This window comes from Toxotes jaculatrix, chromosome 21 (genome assembly GCF_017976425.1).
Source record: "Toxotes jaculatrix isolate fToxJac2 chromosome 21, fToxJac2.pri, whole genome shotgun sequence".
In the NCBI taxonomy this organism is placed as follows: Eukaryota; Metazoa; Chordata; class Actinopteri; family Toxotidae; genus Toxotes; species Toxotes jaculatrix.
In genome coordinates, this window is record NC_054414.1 from 8,747,612 (window position 1) to 8,769,746 (window position 22,135).

A 22,135-nucleotide genomic window follows, 5' to 3' on the forward strand; every position below is an offset into this window, starting at 1 on the left:
ATTGACTTGTTTTTATTTGTTATGGTTCAGACATGTCTAACTTCATATAGACTTGTTCATGAACTACAATAAATACACCAACACTGACAAATGTGAGCTGAAACAATATCGTTGGTCTGCCAACAGGAAATGTCTAACAAAAATTAATCAAGATTAACCTTTTTCAAATAACAGCCACTATCATTACCTGCATAGGTCTTTATATAAATGCACAGCTAACACATAGAATATATTTTGTTTATAGTGTGGTCATTGAGTATATGAACAGTAATATGTTTTTATTGTTTTAGCTGTACTGCAGCACACTTAAAACAAAGTCTGTGGGATAAAAGTGCTGACTCTGGGCTTTAAAGGTGTTTGGAGATGAATATTGGGCGAGCAGTGTCAGAATCATTGTCCATTTACCCTGGGGGGTTATGTATAAAAGGGACTTCAATTTCCACACAGTATATATTGATTTGAACACCATTAAATCTGAGAGTCAGCACTATACTGTATGTACTCTACATACATATGAAGCGGCATGGCTTAGAAGGTACATTCATTGGAAAAACACACACTTTAAGCTTTTCAAGATGAAACTAACTCAGGTTCGGCCTCATCAAATTATTGACTACACTCTGCCTCAAATGGTAATTAAAAACACAAAGTCAATTGGACATATATTTTTTTAATATTCTCCAGATTTCACCATAAATACAGTCTTTCTTCCAAGTTATGACATTTACTGGTTTATGACAGATGAGATAGAGAGACAGATCTTAACAATCCACAGAGCGATCCTTCACTTGTTGTCTGGAGCAACATACAGAACAGCTCAAAGAGAGTACTGATGTATGATACAAGGTATGACTTTGAGCTTGGACCAAATATTAATAATCTATCGTCTGTTCTAAGGTCTGTCCGTACAATTTCCTTCTGTTCCATAATAAAATTGTAAATGTCTAATACGGTTGGTTACCAACTCATCGGCCTGTCTTTCTTGATAGCATATCATACAAGCTACTGGACTGCACTTTTTCAGCTTTCTCATATCTATTCTTTGAAGTCTAATATGCAAGCTGTATAATCCTGCAGGATTTACAGTGATCAGAGAAACTGTGATATTCGTGGCTGAATAATCCACTCTGGATTCATAGAGCTAAGAGATGCAATATTCAACACCTGTGCATATTTGATCTTGTTTTCATCTAGTCTTGAAGCTGCACCTGCAAAGTCAGCAAATATGGTAACACATTTCCGAAAATGTCAAGTGTTCATCTAGGTAATACCCAAGGTGTTTGTATCAGCAGTAGTACAGCAGGTGGCAGCTGCTTGTCACTCACAGAAGAAAATAAGCACTGGAGATTTTTCAAAGATGTTCATTAACAAGGACAAATTAGGCTCCAAATGCACACCTTTTGATTCACAAGAAAGTTACTTAAAGTAGTCACTGATACAGTGCAAGATACATATTTATAGAACTCAAAGTATGTTTTAAAATCTCTTACAGAACCAAACTGATGTGCAAGCTCACCACTGCTGAGATCCAGGTGCAGTTGGCTCAGTTGTAACAAAGCTGGCCAGAGATTCTGTCCTGGTTGTTGTGTCTGCGTTGTCTCTTTCCCACTTCATACTCTTGAACAGGCACTTTTCCTCCAAACTGGGAAGAAAAAGGGGAAGAAGCACACAGATTTTCTCAATATTTCCTTATGATTGTACCAGTGTATGTACCTGTTGGTCCTTTGGTGTACAAACCATCACTGTTCGTTTAAATGTACAAACACACAAAAATTGTCTTGTCAGATTAGGTTCTGTGATGTTTTCTGGGGGTGCAGAGTTCCCTTTTTCCCAGTGTTCCATTATAATTCTGCTTCATTTATCAACCCCCCACCCCCCACCCTCATTTCCTCCAATCTCTCTGTCACACATGCACACACATTGTACATGATAGCTGCCTAAAAGCTATCTCATGGTTAATGGGTTTATCTACCCAGAAGTGTGTCATTGTAGTTGACTGATAGTCCTCAGCTGATGTGTTTTTACAGCTATCTATCATCATGCAGAGCTTTGCTTCGTGTCTTACAGTTGTGCTCAGATGAAGTAAGTGTTTCAGAAGAGCACAATTTAAGAAAGCACTACAGAGAAACGACAGAAGATTTTATTCAATACTCAGCAAACATGGGCCTTTACATCTCTGGTCCTGTGGCTATCAGTCAGTGGAAATGCAGTAACTTGATTTATCTATTCTGCCATTCTTATCTGTCTTCCTCTGCTATGTTGCCCACTTATCTGACCTTGGCATGATAATAATAGGGCTGAAGAGCTTGAGCTGTATTCCAGGATGTAGTGAACTGTATGTACACAAATACACCCACAACTGCACACATGAATGAAGGTGAAACACACATTTGATTTTGAGGCCGGAAAGAATCATATATTTCTGTTGAGCATTACAAAAAAACTGCCTGCATCCTTTTTTCATGCAGAAAACACAGACAAATAAGAATGGTACTGATCTTCTCTAATTCTCAGTTAGAAAAGAAATAACAATATTTCCCTACACTATTCCATTAATGTTTCCATAATGGACAAATTAAGTAGTTTACCAAACCTATATTATGTTTGCATTTTGCATTTTAGAGATGTAGGAGACCTTACACTGACATCTGATACTTTTTTTTTCCTAAAGTGAATTATAAAAGAAATAAAAAGAGAATACAGTTTTGTTCGCAAAAGTGCCATTTCTATTCTAACCATGTAAAACACTCACACACAGACTTTCTCTTATCTAGTACTAGTGGGCAGTTTGAAAAAGGGAATACTAAGTACTTAGAATCCAAAAATAGTCACCCATCTGAAAGTGTTGAGAAACGTTAGCAAAGTAGATGGACACCAGTGCTCTCAGTGCCACCTGCTTTCCTGTTTATTTATTGATGGCTCTGTGTTTTCTGAGGCCTGATGCAGCTTGACTGTTGGGAAAGTGGGGAGGAGAGAGAAACTTGATGTGTCATAGATCTGTTGATAGCTGTCTAAAGGGGCTGTTTGGTGCAGCTTGATGCCCTGTGTCATACAAGGATAGAGCTGATTTACAGATATTAGGGTGACAGGTCCAACTGAGTACTTGACAGGTGTGTCAGAGCTTGTTGTTGGAGAGAGCTTGAGTTGTATAAAATATATGCTGGTTGACAGTCTACTGTGATTGTCAACATGCATCATTTTCTTCATTTTGGCTTTCCACCCACTTAAAAACACCAAAGATAAGCCAAAGACATATCGACTCACGATCAGAGCTGTGTGTAGTGTGGGACAGTGAAAACATCTTAAAAGAACAGTTTAACATTTTGAGAAATACCCCTATTTTTTTTTTTTAATTTATTTTTACTTAATGAAAGTTAGATGAGAAAATCAATACCACTCTCCTAATTGTCTGCCGAATATGAAGTTACCTCCTAGAAAGAGGTAGCTTAACTTAGCTCAAAAACTAGAGGGACACAGTTAGCTTAGCTCTGTTGAAAGGGGAAAAATATATACAGTTTTATATCCAAAAATACATGGATATCCAGATTTAATATACATTTTTTTATGATTGAGCTTTACAGGTGGTGGCAGGCAGATAGTTTCAGCTTTTGACAAAGCCACTTGCTGTTTCCACCTGTTTACAGTCCTTGTGCTAAGTTAAGCCAACTGTCTGTAGCTTCATATGTCTCATACAGACACAAAAGTGTCATCTTCCTAACACTACTGCACTACTTTGATTGGCCAAATGTGCCATCTTTAGCCTTCAGTGCCAATATGTTAAAAATGTCCCTTGAAAAAAGCCAGTGTTAGACTTGGAAATGTGAGTCCCCCCTGGAGTTTGCTCAATCATGAGTTTGCTTAAGTGAATTCGCTTGAGTTCATCTCAATGTTTCGGAGTAATTATTTCCTGGCAAAGACTAGTCCTAACAGGAAGTGGAGCATGAGGAGCTTAATGTGCATACTGATATGAACACTCGTCTAGAATGAAATAATGATGAAAAAGGGAAACTTCTGAAAATGAAATTACAGCTTCATGTTCTCTGCCAGTATTTAGCTCAGGCAATTTCTAGGCATGTGACAGAAGAAATGACTGGGAGCAAGCTGTTTAAGGTGGAAAAGCAAATCTCAGTAGCTCACGCTGTGCTGAATGTGTGCGGATGCTCACGGGAAAAATATAAATGATTAGAGTAACCTAGATGACAAATAAAACACACTGGTAATATTCTTCAAGATGTGACTCATAAATATTTCATACCACAACCTTTGCTGACATCCCAGCAGTGTTTAGGAAGTAAAGATCTAGAGTAAACCTCTAACATTTGCAGCACTGAAAGACAGTTTGTATCCACTCACTTTTCTTTTTGGTCCATATTTTGACCATCACATTTCCAGCAGTGTCCTTGGAGGCCCATAACATGACCTTTAAGGTGAACACCCCACCCTGGCTGTCATTGTGAATATGTCGGAGAGACACAATAAAGGCCTAAGAATTATTAATTACTTTTAAAGGGCACTGGAAAACAGTTTCACCACCTCTATCCTGTGTTGGCAGGAACTGCAGACGACTATAACAACTTAACATTTAAAATGCTGTACTTCACAATCAAGTGAGGCCACTTTGCTGATTGTTCACACTTGCTGTAAGAAATGTTGCCACAAGGTGTTTCATAAAAATAATAGCTGTAAATAGAACACTGTATATTCACACTATGCACAGTAAGTACTTTATTTTCACTTTTTAAAAACAGTTTGTCTTTAGCAAGGTCACATCTAATATGGATTCAACAAAAAAAGTAGATTGGATTAACTAGCTTCATGAGCTGGTAGAGTGAAATACAGTGACCTGAATAGTACTGACTGAGACAGAAGATGATGTATGCATAAATTGTTCCTGTGCACGTTTCAGTCAGGCTCAGACATCATTAGGTTCCCTATTAGTCTGGTCCTACCTTAGTTATTATTCCATGACCCCCTTAAATTCCTCTCATGACCCCTTTTAGGGTCCCAACCCCTAGGTTGGCAACCACTTCCCTAAAACATATTAAAATTTGCTTAGCTGCATTTTTTTGGAAACACCTCCAGTGAATTGTGAGCCACAAATAACACAAGCCATTTGGAACGAGCCGGTGGAGCATGAAGCCATTCATAATCTGCTTCAAGGCTTGCGGTTGGAAGCTTTTGACAACACTCAGTCAGCCATAGTTCTGCCAGTGGGGAATTCAACAAGGATCAATGAATGTCTACAACACTTTCATATTACTAATCCAGTGTTTTCTTAATTTCAGTGATATCGGACTTCAAAGACAAGGCTCCTCACAAGGAAGATGAGGTGAGGTGATTCCCCATGTTACTGGCGGTAAGAGGAAAATTCTTTTAATACACCTTTCTCACAGCTTTTGATTAAAAGGTTCAAGACAGGCAAGGAAATAAATAAATAAAGCAGGGTAATGTTGTATTCACAAAGACAAGGCAGGACTTTGATCTTGCTCAGGGATGAGGAGTAAGCTGGGAGCCAGAGACAGAGTGTGTGTGTGTTTTTGTGTGCTTAAGTATATACGTATTCATGTACGTGTGTTTGTGTGCGCAAGACGAAGTAAGGTAGAAAATGCGAATGAAAGGGAGAGATCTCATTAATATGAGTCCTTTTGTTCCGCTGCAACTCGGAGCACACAGAGAATGCTAGTGGCAAATCATTTCCACTCGGCTGAGGTGACATTGTACAAACTTTGGTACGAGTATTTCCTCAGCAAAATTCCCACTCGGAACTTCGGCTTCATGGATTAATGTTAGTTTGTAGGTGCCTTGCAGCACCTGCACATGTATAAAGGTAACAGAGAGGACGTGCAGTGCTGCTTTGCAATACTTGACACACTGCAGAGAAATAAATCAAGGAGGATAAAAAAAGAAAGTTTGATCCACTTGAAAGTGGACTAATGCTTGGTTGATAGTGCATACATCGCTCCATCTAGCTGCCAACCACACTGGAGCATTTGAAGTAATCAGATAAAGCTTGAGAAGACTGACTCCCAGTGCACTCTCCTCTGTTGATGAGGAAAGTAATCCCATTTTCTGCTGTTTCACTGTCATATACTCCTCCACCTATCTGATCTCCTTCTAATTGACAAGAGCAGCCCCACAACCTCAGGGCTGTAAAAGCAGTGGATACAGAAGCAACACTGAACACCATGTTTCAAACATTGATCAAACAGCTAATGCAGTCAGGGCTGGATTAAACCAACAGCGGTCCCTTGGGCAGAAACCGTGGACCCCTATTGAGCCCCTCCTCACACCTGCTCCCTCAGTCCATTTTGCCTGAAACCCCAGAAACCAATCAGCATTCGTATATTGGAATACTATCTTGTCCCATGTTTGCCGTAGGTTAGTTTGTGAAAATTTGACTCATCTCAAATTTGTTTAAGAATATGTCAGCTTAATATTAACTCAGATATTAAAGGTTTTAACACTAGGGCTGACACGGGGCCAGTCTATAAGATTAGGTAAAACTGCAGGAAGAATCTATAAGGGCTCTTTCATTTCAGTTTTTATTGACTTTTAGTGGTATAAAAAATAGTGACATGAGACACAATCAAATTGCCACAAAGGAATTGTCAACAAGTGGGATCTTAAGGGCCCTGGGGGTCTGGGGTCGCACGATCTGGTCCCTGTTACCTGCTAATCTTGCTCTGCATGCAGTGCTTACAGTTTATACTGTCCAAAACCAGAGACAAAGAATTTTACTTTTAGGGAGATTATACAGGGACACAAGAAAATTAAATTAGAGAACAGTAATATTTCACTCTAACTAGCCACAATAGGCAGTCTAAGATAGGAAAAAGAAAGAAAGAGAAAGAAAGAAAGAAAGAAAGAAGAGAGACAGACTCACAGCTGCAGTTAATCATACACAGTCTGCCTTTCTGGAGCACCAGAGAGGGAGTTTGGGTGCAGTATCCCACTTTATTGATTTTAATTCCATTAATACCTTATGACTGGCTGCTTGGCAGACTCTCCCAGGCCAGTACCCATGCACGTCTGTTTTCATAGTGGATTTGACTGGGCTCCCTTATCGGCTGGCAGCAGGCAGGAAAAGGACCTGGAGACAGCCAACGATCCACCGCCCTGGCAGCCAGGCTGCATGTCTGAAACAACAAGCTTCAGATCAAACACGATTAATGTAGGCTGCTTCAACCCAACTGTTCCATGTATCAGCATTGCACTGTGTATGAGATCACTCCTGTGTGTGTGTGTGTGTGTGTCTGTGTGTGTGTGTGTGTGTGTGTGTCTGTGTGTGTGTGTGAGAGAGAGAGAGAGAGAGAGAGAGAGAGAGAGAGGGTGTGGGTATGTGAGGGAGGGGCACTCCTTACTTTACTGGCACCTGCTGCATGCACATCAAATCCACTTCACTCACAGCAATCAACACATGCATATGAATGAATGCAATCAATCGCAGCATTACATATTTGCAATAATGCATTTGCAACACTGAGATGCTTCTAGTGTATCCAGCCATTAACGCTTTCCCCCTGTGCGTAAATGCATTGCGCACCATGTGTCTGCCATTTTAAACTTTGCATTCACATCATTATTATTATTATTATTTTTGGTCAAATCCAGGATTTGAGCAAGTGAGATACCGCCATCAGTGACAGTCTGCCTGCGCCCTTGCCAATTCGCGCTGGCTCCACCAATGTTGCCTAGTTTTCTGGTTGCGTGGAAACTAAAAAGGCTGCGCTGAGCGAGCCCTGAACTGTAGGAGCATTTCCAGTGGCGCGTTGTGGTTGCCAGAGCACAAGTTTAACGAGCTGCAAGAGGACCTGATGGACGCGAACCAAAATATTGACCGAATCGCTTGCTGGAGAGAGCTCTGATCCGCTGGAGCACTTTATTATGGGCTCTTGCTGAGAAACACATCATGAAAAGGAGAGGAAAAGACGCAAAGACGTGAGTGTGTCTCTGTGTGTGTTACTGATCAAAACGAATACGTTTTCTTTGTGGTATTGCATGCATCTACTCATTTTTAATCCACAAAAGAGCGACTGTTTTCCGGTATTAATGGGGGTTTCTAAATGTGAGTGGTGCTCAAAACAAGTTCTGGATGATGCCTGACTAAAACAGGATGAAACACAAACTTAACAAGGGTATCAGTTCCCACTGGGCATCGTCTTGTTCATTTTGAATGATGCTTGTTGCATATGTGTAGAATTTTTATTCCAGCAGGAAATGATATTTAACCCTCTGTTAGGCTTTAATTTAGCATCTTAAATGTGCTCAGATTGTGTTGTTGATTGGGATGATTTAAAGTTTGAAAGTAACTGGATCAGTACTCGAGAGGAAACTCAAGTTTATGCTGAGGATATGAATGTTATTTGCATTAATCTTTAAGAGATCTTTGCATGATTACAATGACTAAATCAAACATTTGTAATCTCTAATATACATTAAATACCATTATTATTATTACTATCAAAAGAGCTGACTGCTTTTTGGTAACAGCATGCTTCTGTATATTGTTCCCTAGCTAAACTCAAGATTATTCTGCGGGTTGGGCTGGGTGGGAATGGGATCTCAAGGTACCATGGAAATCTGCCAAGCACAGTGTTTTGCTCCAAGGAACAAAAACAGCATCTCTAGTAATTGAGATTGACACTGAGTAAAGGGATCGGGAGAGGACGATGGAGCTAAAAGCTCTGAAATATGATTACAGTTGCATTAAAAGTCTGTGCTTCAAGTTAAAGACATCAAGGATGTTTTATTTTCCTGTTTCCCTTTCTGTCATCCACACCTTCCATTGATAATTGGAAACCAGCAGCTTATTTACCGTTCATGCTTTGCTTTCAGCTGTGATGTGATGCCGTGGAAAGGTCAGATTCATACATGAAAAACACTAACATAGTAATATATTGAAGCAGTGTTGCATTTTAATGCCTCCGGTGTTTGGGTTTGAAGTCCAAATTACTGTTCCTCATATAATTTGTGCCAGGAGACTTCCGTATTCACTGACTGCAGTGAATTTATAAAGTGAGAGACTGACATTTGGCTGCTCGAGTGCTGCATTTATTGTGTAAATTAAAAACAGGAGAGTTATTTATCACAGAAGTAGCCAATGACTTTAGGAACACTGACGAAGACCTCACCTGATTTAGTGGCTATTATTTGTTGCATCTACACTATATGGCTGTGAGAGGAGTTATATTTGTTATAAGGATATTGTCCATTAGTAAAATGACTCTTTTTGGCCAGTGATGTCCTTGAGAAGCATATTTTGAATGGAAAACAGTTTTGGAAAATCTGATGTGGAATTACACTGGTGCCCCACCCAGATACTCATTAGGTTTACATACTCTCTTATGTGTTTATCTCACCCACAGGCAACACTTGTTTCCTTCCTCTCCCCTTTATTCTTTCACTGCCAGCTGTCTTAATCAGTTGTCCCTGTGACTTCCTAACGTTATATCTCATTAGTGTCACACACGATTCTCCGTGTTGTAATGTCACCCCTCTCCTTAAAACCTCTTGATATCGTTCTTTCTCTCACAACCCTGTGTTTGTGCGTCCAATTCCTCTTCTTGCCCACGTTTTCTCCTCCTCCGTCACCAGCCTTCTGCGTCTGCTCCCCCATTATCTCTCACCAAAATACCAGGCTGGCATGCTGTGTGACATGAAAAGTACAGCCTTTACAGGAACATAGTATTACCGATTCAGCTGAGGCAAGACCTTTTATTTCCTTCGGTGTTAAGCTGCATCTGTCATGCTGTTTTACTTTCTCATACACCCTGCTGACACTGTGCGCAGAAGGAAGTCCTTTGGAAGTTTCTTTGCCTGGCCTTGATGAGGATAAACATCCCATGTCTGAGAGAGGCAAACTACAGCAGTCAGATCTTAATAACAAAGGCTTCGTCTGTGCTTTGCTCTTGTGGATCAGCCTCCACCTCCCCCCCAATGGCTCATTATTGGGGTTGTCTGGCAGGCATCTCTTAAACCAGCATAACACAATGAGTGTTATTAGCTGTAGACAAATCATCTGTCCCCCTCACACACATACACACACACCACTATTGCCACTACACTCTGTCCTCTACCCCCCAACGTCATGTGATACTTAGAGGTACTTAGAGATCGATTTCATTTTTTAATCTTGGTAAGCGGATCTTGCCCAGTCTCCAGCCATTTTGAAGAAATTAAGAAGTCTGGTTGAACTCCACGGTTCCTTTTTGTCTCAAAGAAGACAGGCCATCACATTGTCTCTTTTGTTGGCCTTGGCACTGTTTATAGCATTAACATTTACCCCAACAAAAGGATTGGGTGGCCAACACTGATGCTACACTGACTTAAGGAGTTTTTCCTTAAGAGGATTAGTAACAGGATATGAGGTAGCCCTGATCAGCTATTAATGAAGTGTGTTAGGGTGGGTAGACCTGCCATTTTCAAAGGCTTGAAATATAAAGAGTAATTTACAGGATGCACAGACAAGCTTTTACCTCTGTGTTACTCAAATGTTTGAGTAAATGACCTTATGGACTGGCAACTGCACAGTTTGAGAGACGCAAACCTAAGAAAGTTATAATGGCAGCTGCAGTTATAGGAAGAACTGGAAACATGACATATACAACTCCATTAAAAATATTGTTGGTTTTATTTCTCGTTCAGAACATTTTGTTCTGTATGGTGTCACATCACTATGTTAATGCCACTCTCTGTGTACTGAAATAGCCTTGCACTGCAGGGATGTCAATTATAAAAGAGGCACAGTGACACCAAAGGATTTTCTTAGCTTGTTTATTGTGCTGGAGTGAAGGGAATGTTTGATCCTTAGACTTTCTTGGAAATACAACAGAAGTGGAGTTGTTTCTGGCCACCGACATGCTGAAATGAGCATGCAGCATTCCTGCTGCCTCCTCACTGCAATTAGACAAGCTGCTGTACCCCCCATTTCTAAGTTAAATAACAATATGGCCTCCAAAGAACATTGTTAACTAACCATGTTATCTGTGGCAAAAGTGCTTCACAGTACAATTTCTTATTCTCTCTTTTTCAAAGGGTAGTCTTCCCACTACTGCTAATGTCACTTTCTGTTGTTTTTATGTTATAGGCTCAACAGCTACTGTGGAGGTTGATGTGGACTTCACCCCATGCACCCAGGTGGTCCTTCCTGGAGCATGTCCATGTCCCACAATGTCTTTACTTGCAGACTGGCTACTGCGCCACTCAGTGGTCATGTGTTTGCTGCTGCACAGTCTGGTGCTAATGACCTTCTGCTTCCACCATGCTGCCACCAGTTGCTCCAAGAGCTGCTACTGCTCTGAGAGTGAGAGCAACGGTAAAACGGTGCGCTGTAGCAATTTGCAACTTACGGAGATCCCCCAAGACATCCCCAATGACACAAGACGCATCTACCTGGACTTCAACCTCTTCACTACAGTCCCAACAAATGCCTTTGCAGGTTTGCCCCATCTGGTTGAACTGGATCTATCACACAATGAATTAAGCCAGCTAGAACCAGGGGCGTTCCGAGGACTGGGCTCCTCGCTACAGTTCCTGGACCTTTCTTTTAACAAGCTAGTTAACTTCAACCCTGAGGCCTTCGAGGGCCTGCGGGCTCGCGCCAATCTAACAAACAATCCATGGCACTGTGACTGCAACTTACAGATGGCCATGCCTCGTGTGGATCTGGAGCCTGCGTCACTGACAGGCATTGTGTGCCAGACTTCAGATCCCGAGGAAATAGGAGTTCAAGGACTTGCCTTTCTTTTAGCACCAGACATAGACCTATGTGTCGTGATGAAGAGGACTACAGACGTGGCCATGCTGGTCGTCATGTTTGGCTGGTTCACCATGGTCATCTCCTACCTGGTCTACTATGTCAGGGCTAACCAGGAGGATGCCCGCAGACACCTGGAGTATCTCAAGTCGTTGCCCAGCAGACAGGGCAAGTCAGAGGAGTCTTCTACGATTAGTACTGTGGTATAGGGTTGATGGAGCTACACACTGGGACCTGAAGTTGTAATCTACACCTAACAGAATGGAGCTACAACCTGCTTATCCACAGTCATCCTCAGTCTCAGACAGTTTTGCCCAGTTGTTGTCACAGAGTCAAGGTGGGCAGCTAGACATATTCCTGTGCAAGAAAACCAGGCCGATGCAACCTAGCCCAGATGAATAATTCATCTTCCAGCAGCCCATTAGGAGTTTTTGTTGGCTGAGTTGATGGTCTAGCCTGCGCGCAAACGGAGTAAAAGCAGCTGCGTGTTTTTGGTGAACTCCAAATAAGGGATACAAATGGGATTTATCCAGTGGTGCATGCACCTTGATGCACCTCTTTCACACACAGACAATTCAGGAGGCAACGACAAACAGCAATATGAACAGCGGGTAAAGAAAACACTCCAATGAGGAACTTTGTGTACCGTTTTAAAATCCTTACAGTATTGACCAGTATATAACAAGTAAAATTACGTTTTCCATTTAAATTGTTGTTTTGAGTTTCTTTTTCTTACTGACTTCACTTAATTGTATCGCAGAAAAATGAAAAAAATACAAACAATATTTAGAATCTGGATCGTGGCAAATGCATGTTCATCTCACTGTGCTGATGTATCAGATCATTGTGTGACGAAGGAATTATGTTGTTCTGCGATGTTTTTGATAGTAGCTACACACCGATGAGAGCAACTCCAAGCCCCTACAAGCTGTCTCTGTGTGTTAAGAGTATTTGACAGGAAAGCCCTGCTAGCTCACCCTCATAACCAGCAGAATCCCTAAATGATTTATGTAACACGGCAACACTCTACACTGCACATGAAGAAACTATCCTGTACTTTTAATTTGCCATATTCCTGATGTTCATGTCATCCCATTAAAAGTGGGAGTCTATATAAAATTCTGTATATCAAATGCAATGCACTGACATAGAATCCAACAGGTTTGTGAGGAGGAAACAAAACAAAACTCATGGTCATCCAAGGGTGATAGAAGATAAGGGACCTGTTATCTACCTGATGGAAGCAAACTTTACATTGGCACTATATTTAATGCCTTACTGATACCAACTCTGAAATTACTCCTTGGCATAATATGTAAATGTTGACATGCCAATCTTTTGTCACAAGCCAGTAACCCAGTACCAGATATCATCTGATAGTCAGAGAAGAAGCAGATAATTAGAGGTTACTGCAGTTCAATTGTCATTCGATAAAAAGAGAGAGGGGGAGAGAGACTTCTAATCAAAACGGGGACAAGTTTTTCATATTCTGGTAGGAAAAGCCCTTTGGCAAACACTCATTAATCCCACCTCTTCACCCAGAGTAATTAAAAGAACACAGAGGAATCCTTCATGATCATACCTGGCTTTCTAGAGAGAGCCTCTGTCTCTGTGCTGTTTTTCAGTCTCTCTCATGTCTTTAATAAGCGCCCAAGGTGCCTCTGGGAGCCATATTGTCTGATGCAGTCACTCCCATGGGTTTTCCAAATAACATTTATGGGGCCATGACCTGCTGGTCCATTTAAAATAGCTTCCAGAGATGTGAATCTCCGATTTCACCAGACCGTGGCAAAGAGGAAGATGAATCTGTGTCTCTTCTGATGAAATCATCAATACAAGCTGAGACTACAAAAAGAGAAATGTATTTCAGCGGAGACGTAATTTAATCCACACCAGACTGTGCTCTAAGATGTGCGCTTGTCTTTTCCACAGAGCAAGGTAAGAATAGCCCAGTGCAGTCTTGAATAATGAAATTTGATGTTTAAGATGTGGGGAATGGTTTGTCAACAAGGGTTTCCCTCTGTCAGACACACAAATGCCTCTAGAGCAGAGCAACACCATTTAATGATTTATGATATCCATAAAAAAACACTTGAGCAGAAAGTCTGGGAATGCACCCATCATCTAGTGTGACCCATTTCTTGAGGAGAAATTAAGGGGGAATGCCACAGGGGATCAGCTGCCCTTCGCTCTGCTGCCTGTCTTACCCTTGCTCGGGAAAAGCACTTTCCAAATGTCCTTTGGCTGCTCAGTGAGGGACCAGAGGACTCTCAGTGGCAGCCAAAGTCAGTTCCACCTCATCCTCAAACTGCCTCTTTCCTAAAGGCAGCACTCAGTCTTTAAAGGAATGGTTTGACATTAAATGAGATTACCAGTCTCAAAGTTTTTATGATCAATATGTAGCTGAGGCAAATAGCCAGTTAACTAACCTTAGCATAAAAACTGGAAATGAGGAAACAGCTAGTTTGGCTCTATTGAAAGACAGCAAGACCTACCAGCACCTCTGAGGCTAAAGGACCAGTAACTTTGATTAAGCTGCATAAAAACCTGAGGTGTGAAAGCTCAGCTAGCTGTAACTTCATAGTTAGTGTACAGACATGAGACTGGTATCAATGAAAAATCATTCAGCTCTAAGCAAAAAATGCAGATCTCCCAAAATATGGAACTACTTGAGGAAAACATAAGTAAAGGAGAATCTGAGCTTTCACTATGCCCCTTAATTATTTTTTAACCTCTTTTGCTAAAAGTACAAATTCAGAAGTGGTTGTTTGTGCAAGACATGCTCTTCATGTGTAACTTTTTTTGGTTAGTCATTCCTGCTTAACAGTTTCCATGCTTCATAGTGTCTATTAACAGGCCCAGTTTGTTTTACAGAAAACAATGATATTGATCTTGACAGCATTAATCTTAAGGAAGCCATGGTACAGCCTCCTGTGACGAGCAGGAGGTTCAACAGTCCTGAAAAATAGATGGTAAGCCTCTCTCTCTGACATTTCCTGCCACACACACACACACACACACACACACACACACACACACACACACACACACACACACACACACACACACACACACACACACACACACACATATACACAGCTCCCAGATAACAGAGTCTCACGGTGGCTTTGAAACCAGCCACTGTTAAAGGGGGCCTCACGACTACAGGAGATAAACATAAAACTAGTAACAAACATGTGTGTGTCTCTGTATTTCTTTCAGCTAATGTATGTGAGTGTGCGCATTCTTTTGTTCACCTGTGTGTACTACAGGTGTGTGTGCATGCCGCGAGTGAGGGTTCTGGTAATGTAACACCTCTGTTCCCCAGCACACATAAATGTCGCTGAGGTTAATTTAAATTTCAGGCCAGCTCAGCTTGCCCTGCCTGCTACCTTAGACACGTTACACTGGTGTGAGCATTACAACTGCTGGGTAATGGGACACAAAGTGGGGGATAAGGTGACGCATCCAATCCCACAGAGCGCGGCCCTCTTTGGGATTGGGTTGCAGGTGAAAATGTTTCCAAGCTCGGAGATCACATGGGGTCTCCCAGCAAGAGCCTGTGTGGACACCTCTCGGTTTCCTTTTATAGCTTAAAAAGGTAAGTGACACCTAAGACGCTGTGTCTGAGGAGAATAGTGAGAACATCCTTTAGGTGGGTGTCTATATTCTGAGATATAGTCTTCTTTTTTTTTTTAGTGTCCTCCAGGGGGTGATCCAGAGACGAAAGACGGGGAGAAGGGGAGAAAACACTGTCACGGTCCCAGGCTCTATTTATGTTACACAGCTCCCCCTGTTGTAGTAAGTATGTAGCCTAAGTGTGATGAAAAGAAATGCGTTGATGTTTTTACATAAGATACAAGATTAACGTTTAGTCAATTTGTACATAGTAGTCAATATGTGAATATCAGAAATGTACATCAGCAAAAACATCCGGTATAGGCTAGAGGCATACAGAAGCAAAAACACACAGCGTTAGCATCAAACAGTAGTGTGTCATCCTGAGGGCTGAAAACATGATTAAAATCAAACTTGAACATGTAAGAATAATATCAACTGAAATATTAAAGGTAAAATTGACACAGAACATCAATTTTAGGTCCAATTAGATAACAATTCAGAAACCCATACCATCATCAAGGGTTCTTAACATTTCCGTTTTAGTGGTACAATAAAATTGCAGATAAGCAAATTATCACACCAACAATCTGAGGCCTTTCGGTCCCTGACAGTGTGGGGGCTCCAGGGCAGCTGCCCACTGCCCGCTGTGTTGGTAATCCAACCTGGGTTCAACATGCTAATCTACAAAAAAGTATATTCACTGAGCATGAAGAAGGAGCAGAGGAGCAGGACGAGATTACACATCACCTTAAATTGGCATTACTACACAGTAAGTGTCATATTATAATGTAATGTCAAAATGTCACACACCAATGTAAAAATGGTTGCTTAATCAGCTATTACACTGTAAATAGATGTTACAATTGTACAACAGTACAGGAGGTGAATAGTCTACTAATGTGAAAGAACTGAAATGTGATTATTGACAGACTTAGTGAACATTATATACAAGAAGGTATATGTATGTGTAACTGTTGCACAGTATCTGGATGTGTATATACAAAATTGCCATGTGATTAGAGTTTCCTACTAACCAGTATGATATAAATTCAATGTAGGTCAACACTCTTTGTGGATACACTCTCAGGGAGCTATATATATATAGATAGATAGATGGATGGATGGATGGATAGATAGATAGATAGATAGATAGATAGATAGATCTCTAAAACAGTATAAAAACAGTATAAAACTTCAAACTTCAAAAGATGAAATACAGGAGGTATACTGACAAGTGAAATTAAACTGATGACACCTTGTATCTGAGTCAGATTTTTTTGGAATGAAAAGTTATGTTTCATTATATTTATTGTGAAATCATTTCCCGAGCAACGTCATTCCTTTCTAAACATCCTTCCTCTGAGGAAGTCCTTAGTTAATTTCACCCAGAACACAGATACTCCTGACTGGGCCCAGTACATTCCAGTTAAAACACATTTTGCAATTACTGGAACAGCTCAGCATTACACTCTCACTCTGTGTGAAATCTCATGACACAATCGGTCATTAAAACCTGGTTTCAAATTAGATCTAATCTAGACGTCCTGGTGGATTAGTGGTATCAGTTTTACCTTGTTTTTGGATCTGACCCAAGAACACCAATCCATGATATCTCAAACTTTCCTGATTTTGCAAGAAGAGGAAAAACATTCTAATAAGCGGTTTTTGATATAGTTTGGTGGAAATCAATCAGTACAATTCAGTGTCAAGTGGGAACGCTTAAGGCATTTCAGAAGGCAAATGGTTTTGTTCACAGATATTGATGTTCTTCATGAATACTAATGCTTCAGTTTATTTCTTATTTTATCTTTTTTAGTTTAAAATATTAAAAGGCATTTACTTATTGCTAAGATATTGCAGTTGAATAATATTTATATGTTAAAAGCAGAAAGCATTTGATAACCTATTTGACCATTCGAAGTCCTAAGACCCAAGATTAATCCTAAAACCTTTCTTTTACTTAACATGTAGATAGATATAGATACTCTCCTTGCCTGCCATCTTAAAATCAATCACAAGCTCTTACATCCCTCCAACTTGACCTGTGGGTCCATGTTTTAAATGTGTGTTGAAGAGACAAGCATTGTTCATCCCTGCAGAACCTTATTTTAAATTCCTATTTACCGTGAGGCTTTCACAGACCACAGATATACTAAATTTAATGGTATTCATGTATCACATATCATTTCACTTGCTGCAATGGCAGCAGTGTAGCAAGGAGATACAAAGGTGACACTGTGTTATACAGTATATCAAATAAACCAAGTGGTTGGTTTCCAATTGGGTCACTGACGGGGCCATAGAGCGAGGCCTCAGCAGTGAATAATGCCCTCCTTTCATGTGGAGGATTGATTGGAGATCAGACCAGTGTGGATTTCAGGGATCAGATTTGACAGCTTCACTTCACAGTCTATCGAGCATGGCCAGATGTAACTTAGCTACTCTGACTGATCAAGGTGCCTCGTGTCAGAGCATGAAGCAAACCGATCTATGACAATGAAGGCATGTGAGTGACCTATGAGGTGATTACATAGTGTACCATAAAGGTATATGTTTGGAACTTACACTTTTGAAGTGAAGATTTAATCGGTAATTTGAAGTAAGATAATAGGTAGTTTGAAAGTTTGGGAAATGCGCATTTTCACTTTCTTGCCAAGAGATAACTTGCTTATTAGCGAGCCTTTGTGGCGCTGGTAGGCAGATTTTGACAGGCAAGCTGTTTCCCCATGTTTTCAGTCTTTATGCTAAACTAAGTTAAACTCAGATATTTAACAGGCAGATATATGAATGGTATCAATCTTTTAATTTAAGTCTAGACAAGGAAGTGAGAGCTGTTTTTCCTTGCATTTCAAATTTGAGATTTTATGAATCCATTGCACAGCTTTACTGCACAGCTGAGGTTTAGTTTGTAAAACCTAAGATTCCACCAGATGGCAGTCTCTGGTTGTTCTCTTTTCACTGCCCAAAACGACGATACAGCGATACAGCTCTGGTGAGCTCACCATCCCTGAATCAGCTGGCACCTGCACAGATCAACGACGCTCCAGGTAAGACAAAAGTCTGATCTTCCTAACAGCTGCAACAAATCAATCTTTAAGAATCAATCTAAATGTTATAATAATTTTATTTTATTTTTTTTTTCAGTAGGCTGGTGTGTGTGTTCAAGAACAGTTATTGGCAATTGTTTGTTCTCCCATTTCATCATTCATCACAAATATTTCTGTCTCATACATGTAGCTATACATAAGACTCGAATCTGTTAGTGAAAATGCAAAAACTGCAAGTCATTCTCCACTGCAGAGTCACAATGGCCCAAAACCACTCAAGATGATGCAGATCATAAGAAAGGAAAGGACCCCCCAGAAAGAAAGAAAAAAAAAAAAAAAACCCTGGATTTCAAAAAGCATTTCTATTGAAGCCTTCTAGAACTTTCAATTTCAATTTCAATTCCTTTTCTCTACAAATCTTTATGTATGACTTTGAAACAGTTTTGTACAACTCGGCAGACTCATACTTAAAGTCCTAATGTATTACATCAATGTAAAAATTCAGTAATGAAGGAATTTTAATTCTCAAAATGAAATTCTTGAATTTTGTTACGCTGGAGGCTCAAGCTGAAAAACAGGAAAGAGTACATAGAATTATACAGTTAAAGCTACTTTACACCCTTTACTTTCAATTTTCTCTTGTCTTTTTATCAGTCTGATGTGTTCATACTTACTCACCTGTTTCACTCATATCTATATTTTTAATTAATTTTAATAAGGTCATCTTTGCTTTACTATTATTATATTGAGATCCAAACTGTTAAGTGAATGAACAGAAAATGAAAAATTCAATATTAAATCAGTATTCCTTCTTTAGCAATTCTTTAATTTGGAGAGTAAATTGGGTTTCTAAAAATAAAAAATTTAGTGGATGACCAAATTATGGAAATCCCTTCCTCCTGGTGTATATATATATATGGCTGTAAACCATGGATAGTGTTGAACTGAGGTCAATACCTTAAGACATTCTCCAACAGAGGCCATGAACATTCTGATTGGTGAGTAGTGAGGTCATGCTCATATACTGCTCTCTTCCCCCTGCTGATCACCAGCAGAGACAGAGAGAGGGAGACTCAATAGGAGAAGCTGCAAGGAAACACTGAGGTGCTGTTGAGGATGCAACATTTTGAATCAGGGGACAGCTTTAAGGAACAGATTAGTGCATTTATGAGAAGTTCACATCTGCTGCTGTATTTAAGCCTGCTATGTTTAACTGCTAAAGTCACTTTTGTCTTATGTTTCACATGACTATTCTCAACTAATGCAGCTATTTAAGCCTTGAAGCTGGGCAAGGGCCAGTGCTGCAGCACAGCAGAGGGAGGGGGGTCAGCTGGGGAGAGACCCAGCTTTGTTCTGCCTGTTGTTCCTCCTCTGCCACACACGCGTTGTGCTGGACGTATAAAGAGGGATTGTTTCCATGCCTCGGCTCTAACGTTTTGATCGGTCTCCTCCCGCAGTGCTCGCTATTCCCTGCTTCATGGCTGCCGTCGCCCGCAGCGCGCCTCTGCCGGAGGGGAGCGCACTTGTTGAGGACCCGCAGTTTCAGGAGATGGTACGGAGGAGCCGCAGCTTAACACAAAAGATCCTGCTCTCCATTCCCGACACCCACAGATCCTGCATCCACACAGAGGTGAGGCTGAATGTGCTCAAGGCGTTAATGCGTGATTTAACTGTGGGTCTAAAATGGATGAGCCCATAAAAGGAGTTACTGCATGACTGAGCCCGTTTCCAGCGCTGTGCTTCTGTTACTGGTCTCAAAGGCTGTTTGATCTTAAAAGTGTCTGTTTATTCCTAACTCATCAGCTGTGCAGCCATCACTGTACTTTACACATTTGAAAAGTTATCAATAAATGTTATTAATTGTTATCAGTCAGCAACTAGCACTGGTTATAGTACTGCTGGAAGCCCTTGTTCACTGTTTGAGTTTAAGCAGTAATGAAACCAGTGAACTGCTAAAACAGGGACAGGACAGTCTATGCACTCTTTTCCCTTTCACACTAAGAACTGTACCTAAATGCAGTTCTGAGATACTTGTACTCACTTTACTAGATTCTGTCCATTTTATGCCACTTTATACAAGCACTCAAGTAACTTAATTATACAAGGCCTATAATGAAAATCATATCACTGACATTCTTCTATTCATGATACTTGAAGTGCATTTAGCAGACAGTACTTGTGCCACCGTTTTTTTTTTTCCTTCATGACGGACGTAGCATTTTTCAAGTAAACAGGCTTTTCCTGTTGAATGCCAAGCTGTAATCTATCCATAACATGTCCATGTTATTTCTCCACTACAGGCTCTACAGCTGAATTCCTCAGATAATACAAAGTTTGAGATAATGGCTTCCAACATCGGCATCCCCTCTGCTCCTGTACTCAGACCTGTGTCAGAAAACTTCTCTTTGGTAAGTATTTTCCAAGAGAGGAAGAATTCTTTGAATGAGAAAACAACAAACAAACAGAGTGACACCATGTAACACAATGACCAACTTGCTGGGTTTCTTTTCTTTTAGAAAACCTGTCTGACACAGATGTCTGAGGGTCTTCAGCTGCACCGGGCCTTACTGAGCTCCGTCTCTGAGCGGCTGTCAAACAAAAACAAAGTTATTGAGCTGATGGCTGACATCAGAGACCTCACCATTCAGATCACTAAGGTAGGAGAATGCCTCTAAATCACTGTCTTCAATAATATTTGGCTTTTTTTAAAAAATCTTTTAGCACCTTTGTAATGCCCTTTCCTGTGCCTTACAGATGCTGAAAATGGTCCAGAGAGAGGCGGTGGTGCAGCCGTCCCCGACCCCTGTTGCTTTACGTCTGCCAGGGGAATATGAGGTTCAGGTGGCAGCACACCTGATTCTGGTCCAGCTCCAGGCTTTTGGGCAGGACACGGTCCGTTGCCTCAGGAGTCTGGACTGCAGCAAAGAAGAGGAGACAGAAAGCTGACCAATAAGTGCCAGACTCTAAATGCTTTTGGCTTATGTCCAAAATGTAACTTATCCTGCCATTTTTTTAATGGCATTTATTTATCTGTTGAGTGTTTATTTATTATTATTTTTTAAATCTATGTATTTATATATTTATTTACAAAATTGGACTATGGTATATTTATTGAGGGAATTTATTTATTGATAACAAGCTTTGTATTCCTCAGCCCTCTTTTTGTTAACTGTTACTGTGGCAACTTGTTTTAACGCAGGCCTGCTGACTTCCACTAAAAGTACTTCACTGTATTTGCATGACATAACAACTCTCAGACAAAATAAACGTGTGTGTACATTATTTAACAACCCAAAAAGTTTTGCTTACAGATGGGTTTGCTTACAGAGTTTAGTAACAATAATGTATAAGAGAACTCTAAGTTTAGAGACACTATTGAAGTTCATTTTAGGTGGGTGGGCGCACATTTATGAGGTAATATTTTCTGTTTCTGTTAAATAAAACGAATTATTTTTAGATGAAACTTATTTTTCAATCTGTTTGCATTTCCTGATGTTTCAATAAAACAAACAAACCCATTTTTCTCATTCCTTATAATTTGTTCCTCACTGTCAGTGACTATCAATACTGACGCCTCAGGCTCTGGATAATGCTGACGCTTGCTGCCTCATCAATGAAATCATATTTGAAATTACAGTAAAGTCAGTATTGTAATAGTAATAGTGAAGTGCAACTAAAAGTGAAATAGATGAATGTGTGTCACTATTTCTGC

At 40.4% G+C, this 22,135-nt stretch overlaps 2 protein-coding genes across 2 annotated transcripts; both read left to right on the top strand.

Annotated features, from left to right (window-relative positions):
- The first annotated feature begins 7,464 nt into the window (after window positions 1-7,464).
- lrrc3ca (leucine rich repeat containing 3Ca) lies at window positions 7,465-12,421 on the top strand. The gene is made up of 2 exons (XM_041067469.1): window positions 7,465-7,938; window positions 11,087-12,421. Exon 2 carries the CDS (start codon window positions 11,170-11,172, stop codon window positions 11,962-11,964), a length of 795 nt encoding a protein of 264 aa, XP_040923403.1. The 5' UTR covers window positions 7,465-7,938; window positions 11,087-11,169; the 3' UTR covers window positions 11,965-12,421.
- A 7,062-nt stretch (window positions 12,422-19,483) lies between these two features.
- On the top strand, window positions 19,484-21,935 carry csf3a (colony stimulating factor 3 (granulocyte) a). The gene is made up of 5 exons (XM_041067058.1): window positions 19,484-19,527; window positions 19,881-20,053; window positions 20,724-20,831; window positions 20,940-21,080; window positions 21,178-21,935. Exons 2-5 carry the CDS (start codon window positions 19,901-19,903, stop codon window positions 21,367-21,369), a joined length of 594 nt encoding a protein of 197 aa, XP_040922992.1. The 5' UTR covers window positions 19,484-19,527; window positions 19,881-19,900; the 3' UTR covers window positions 21,370-21,935.
- The last annotated feature ends 200 nt before the right edge of the window (window positions 21,936-22,135 follow it).

Excerpts from the sequence above, each read along its gene's own strand:
- lrrc3ca (XM_041067469.1), top strand. The coding sequence starts at position 11,170 with ATGTCTTTACTTGCAGACTGGCTACTGCGCCACTCAGTGGTCATGTGT.
- csf3a (XM_041067058.1), top strand. The coding sequence starts at position 19,901 with ATGGCTGCCGTCGCCCGCAGCGCGCCTCTGCCGGAGGGGAGCGCACTT. Across the intron at positions 20,054-20,723 it reads GATCCTGCATCCACACAGAG|GCTCTACAGCTGAATTCCTC; the intron begins GTGAGGCTGAAT and ends TCTCCACTACAG. Across the intron at positions 20,832-20,939 it reads TGTCAGAAAACTTCTCTTTG|AAAACCTGTCTGACACAGAT; the intron begins GTAAGTATTTTC and ends CTTTTCTTTTAG.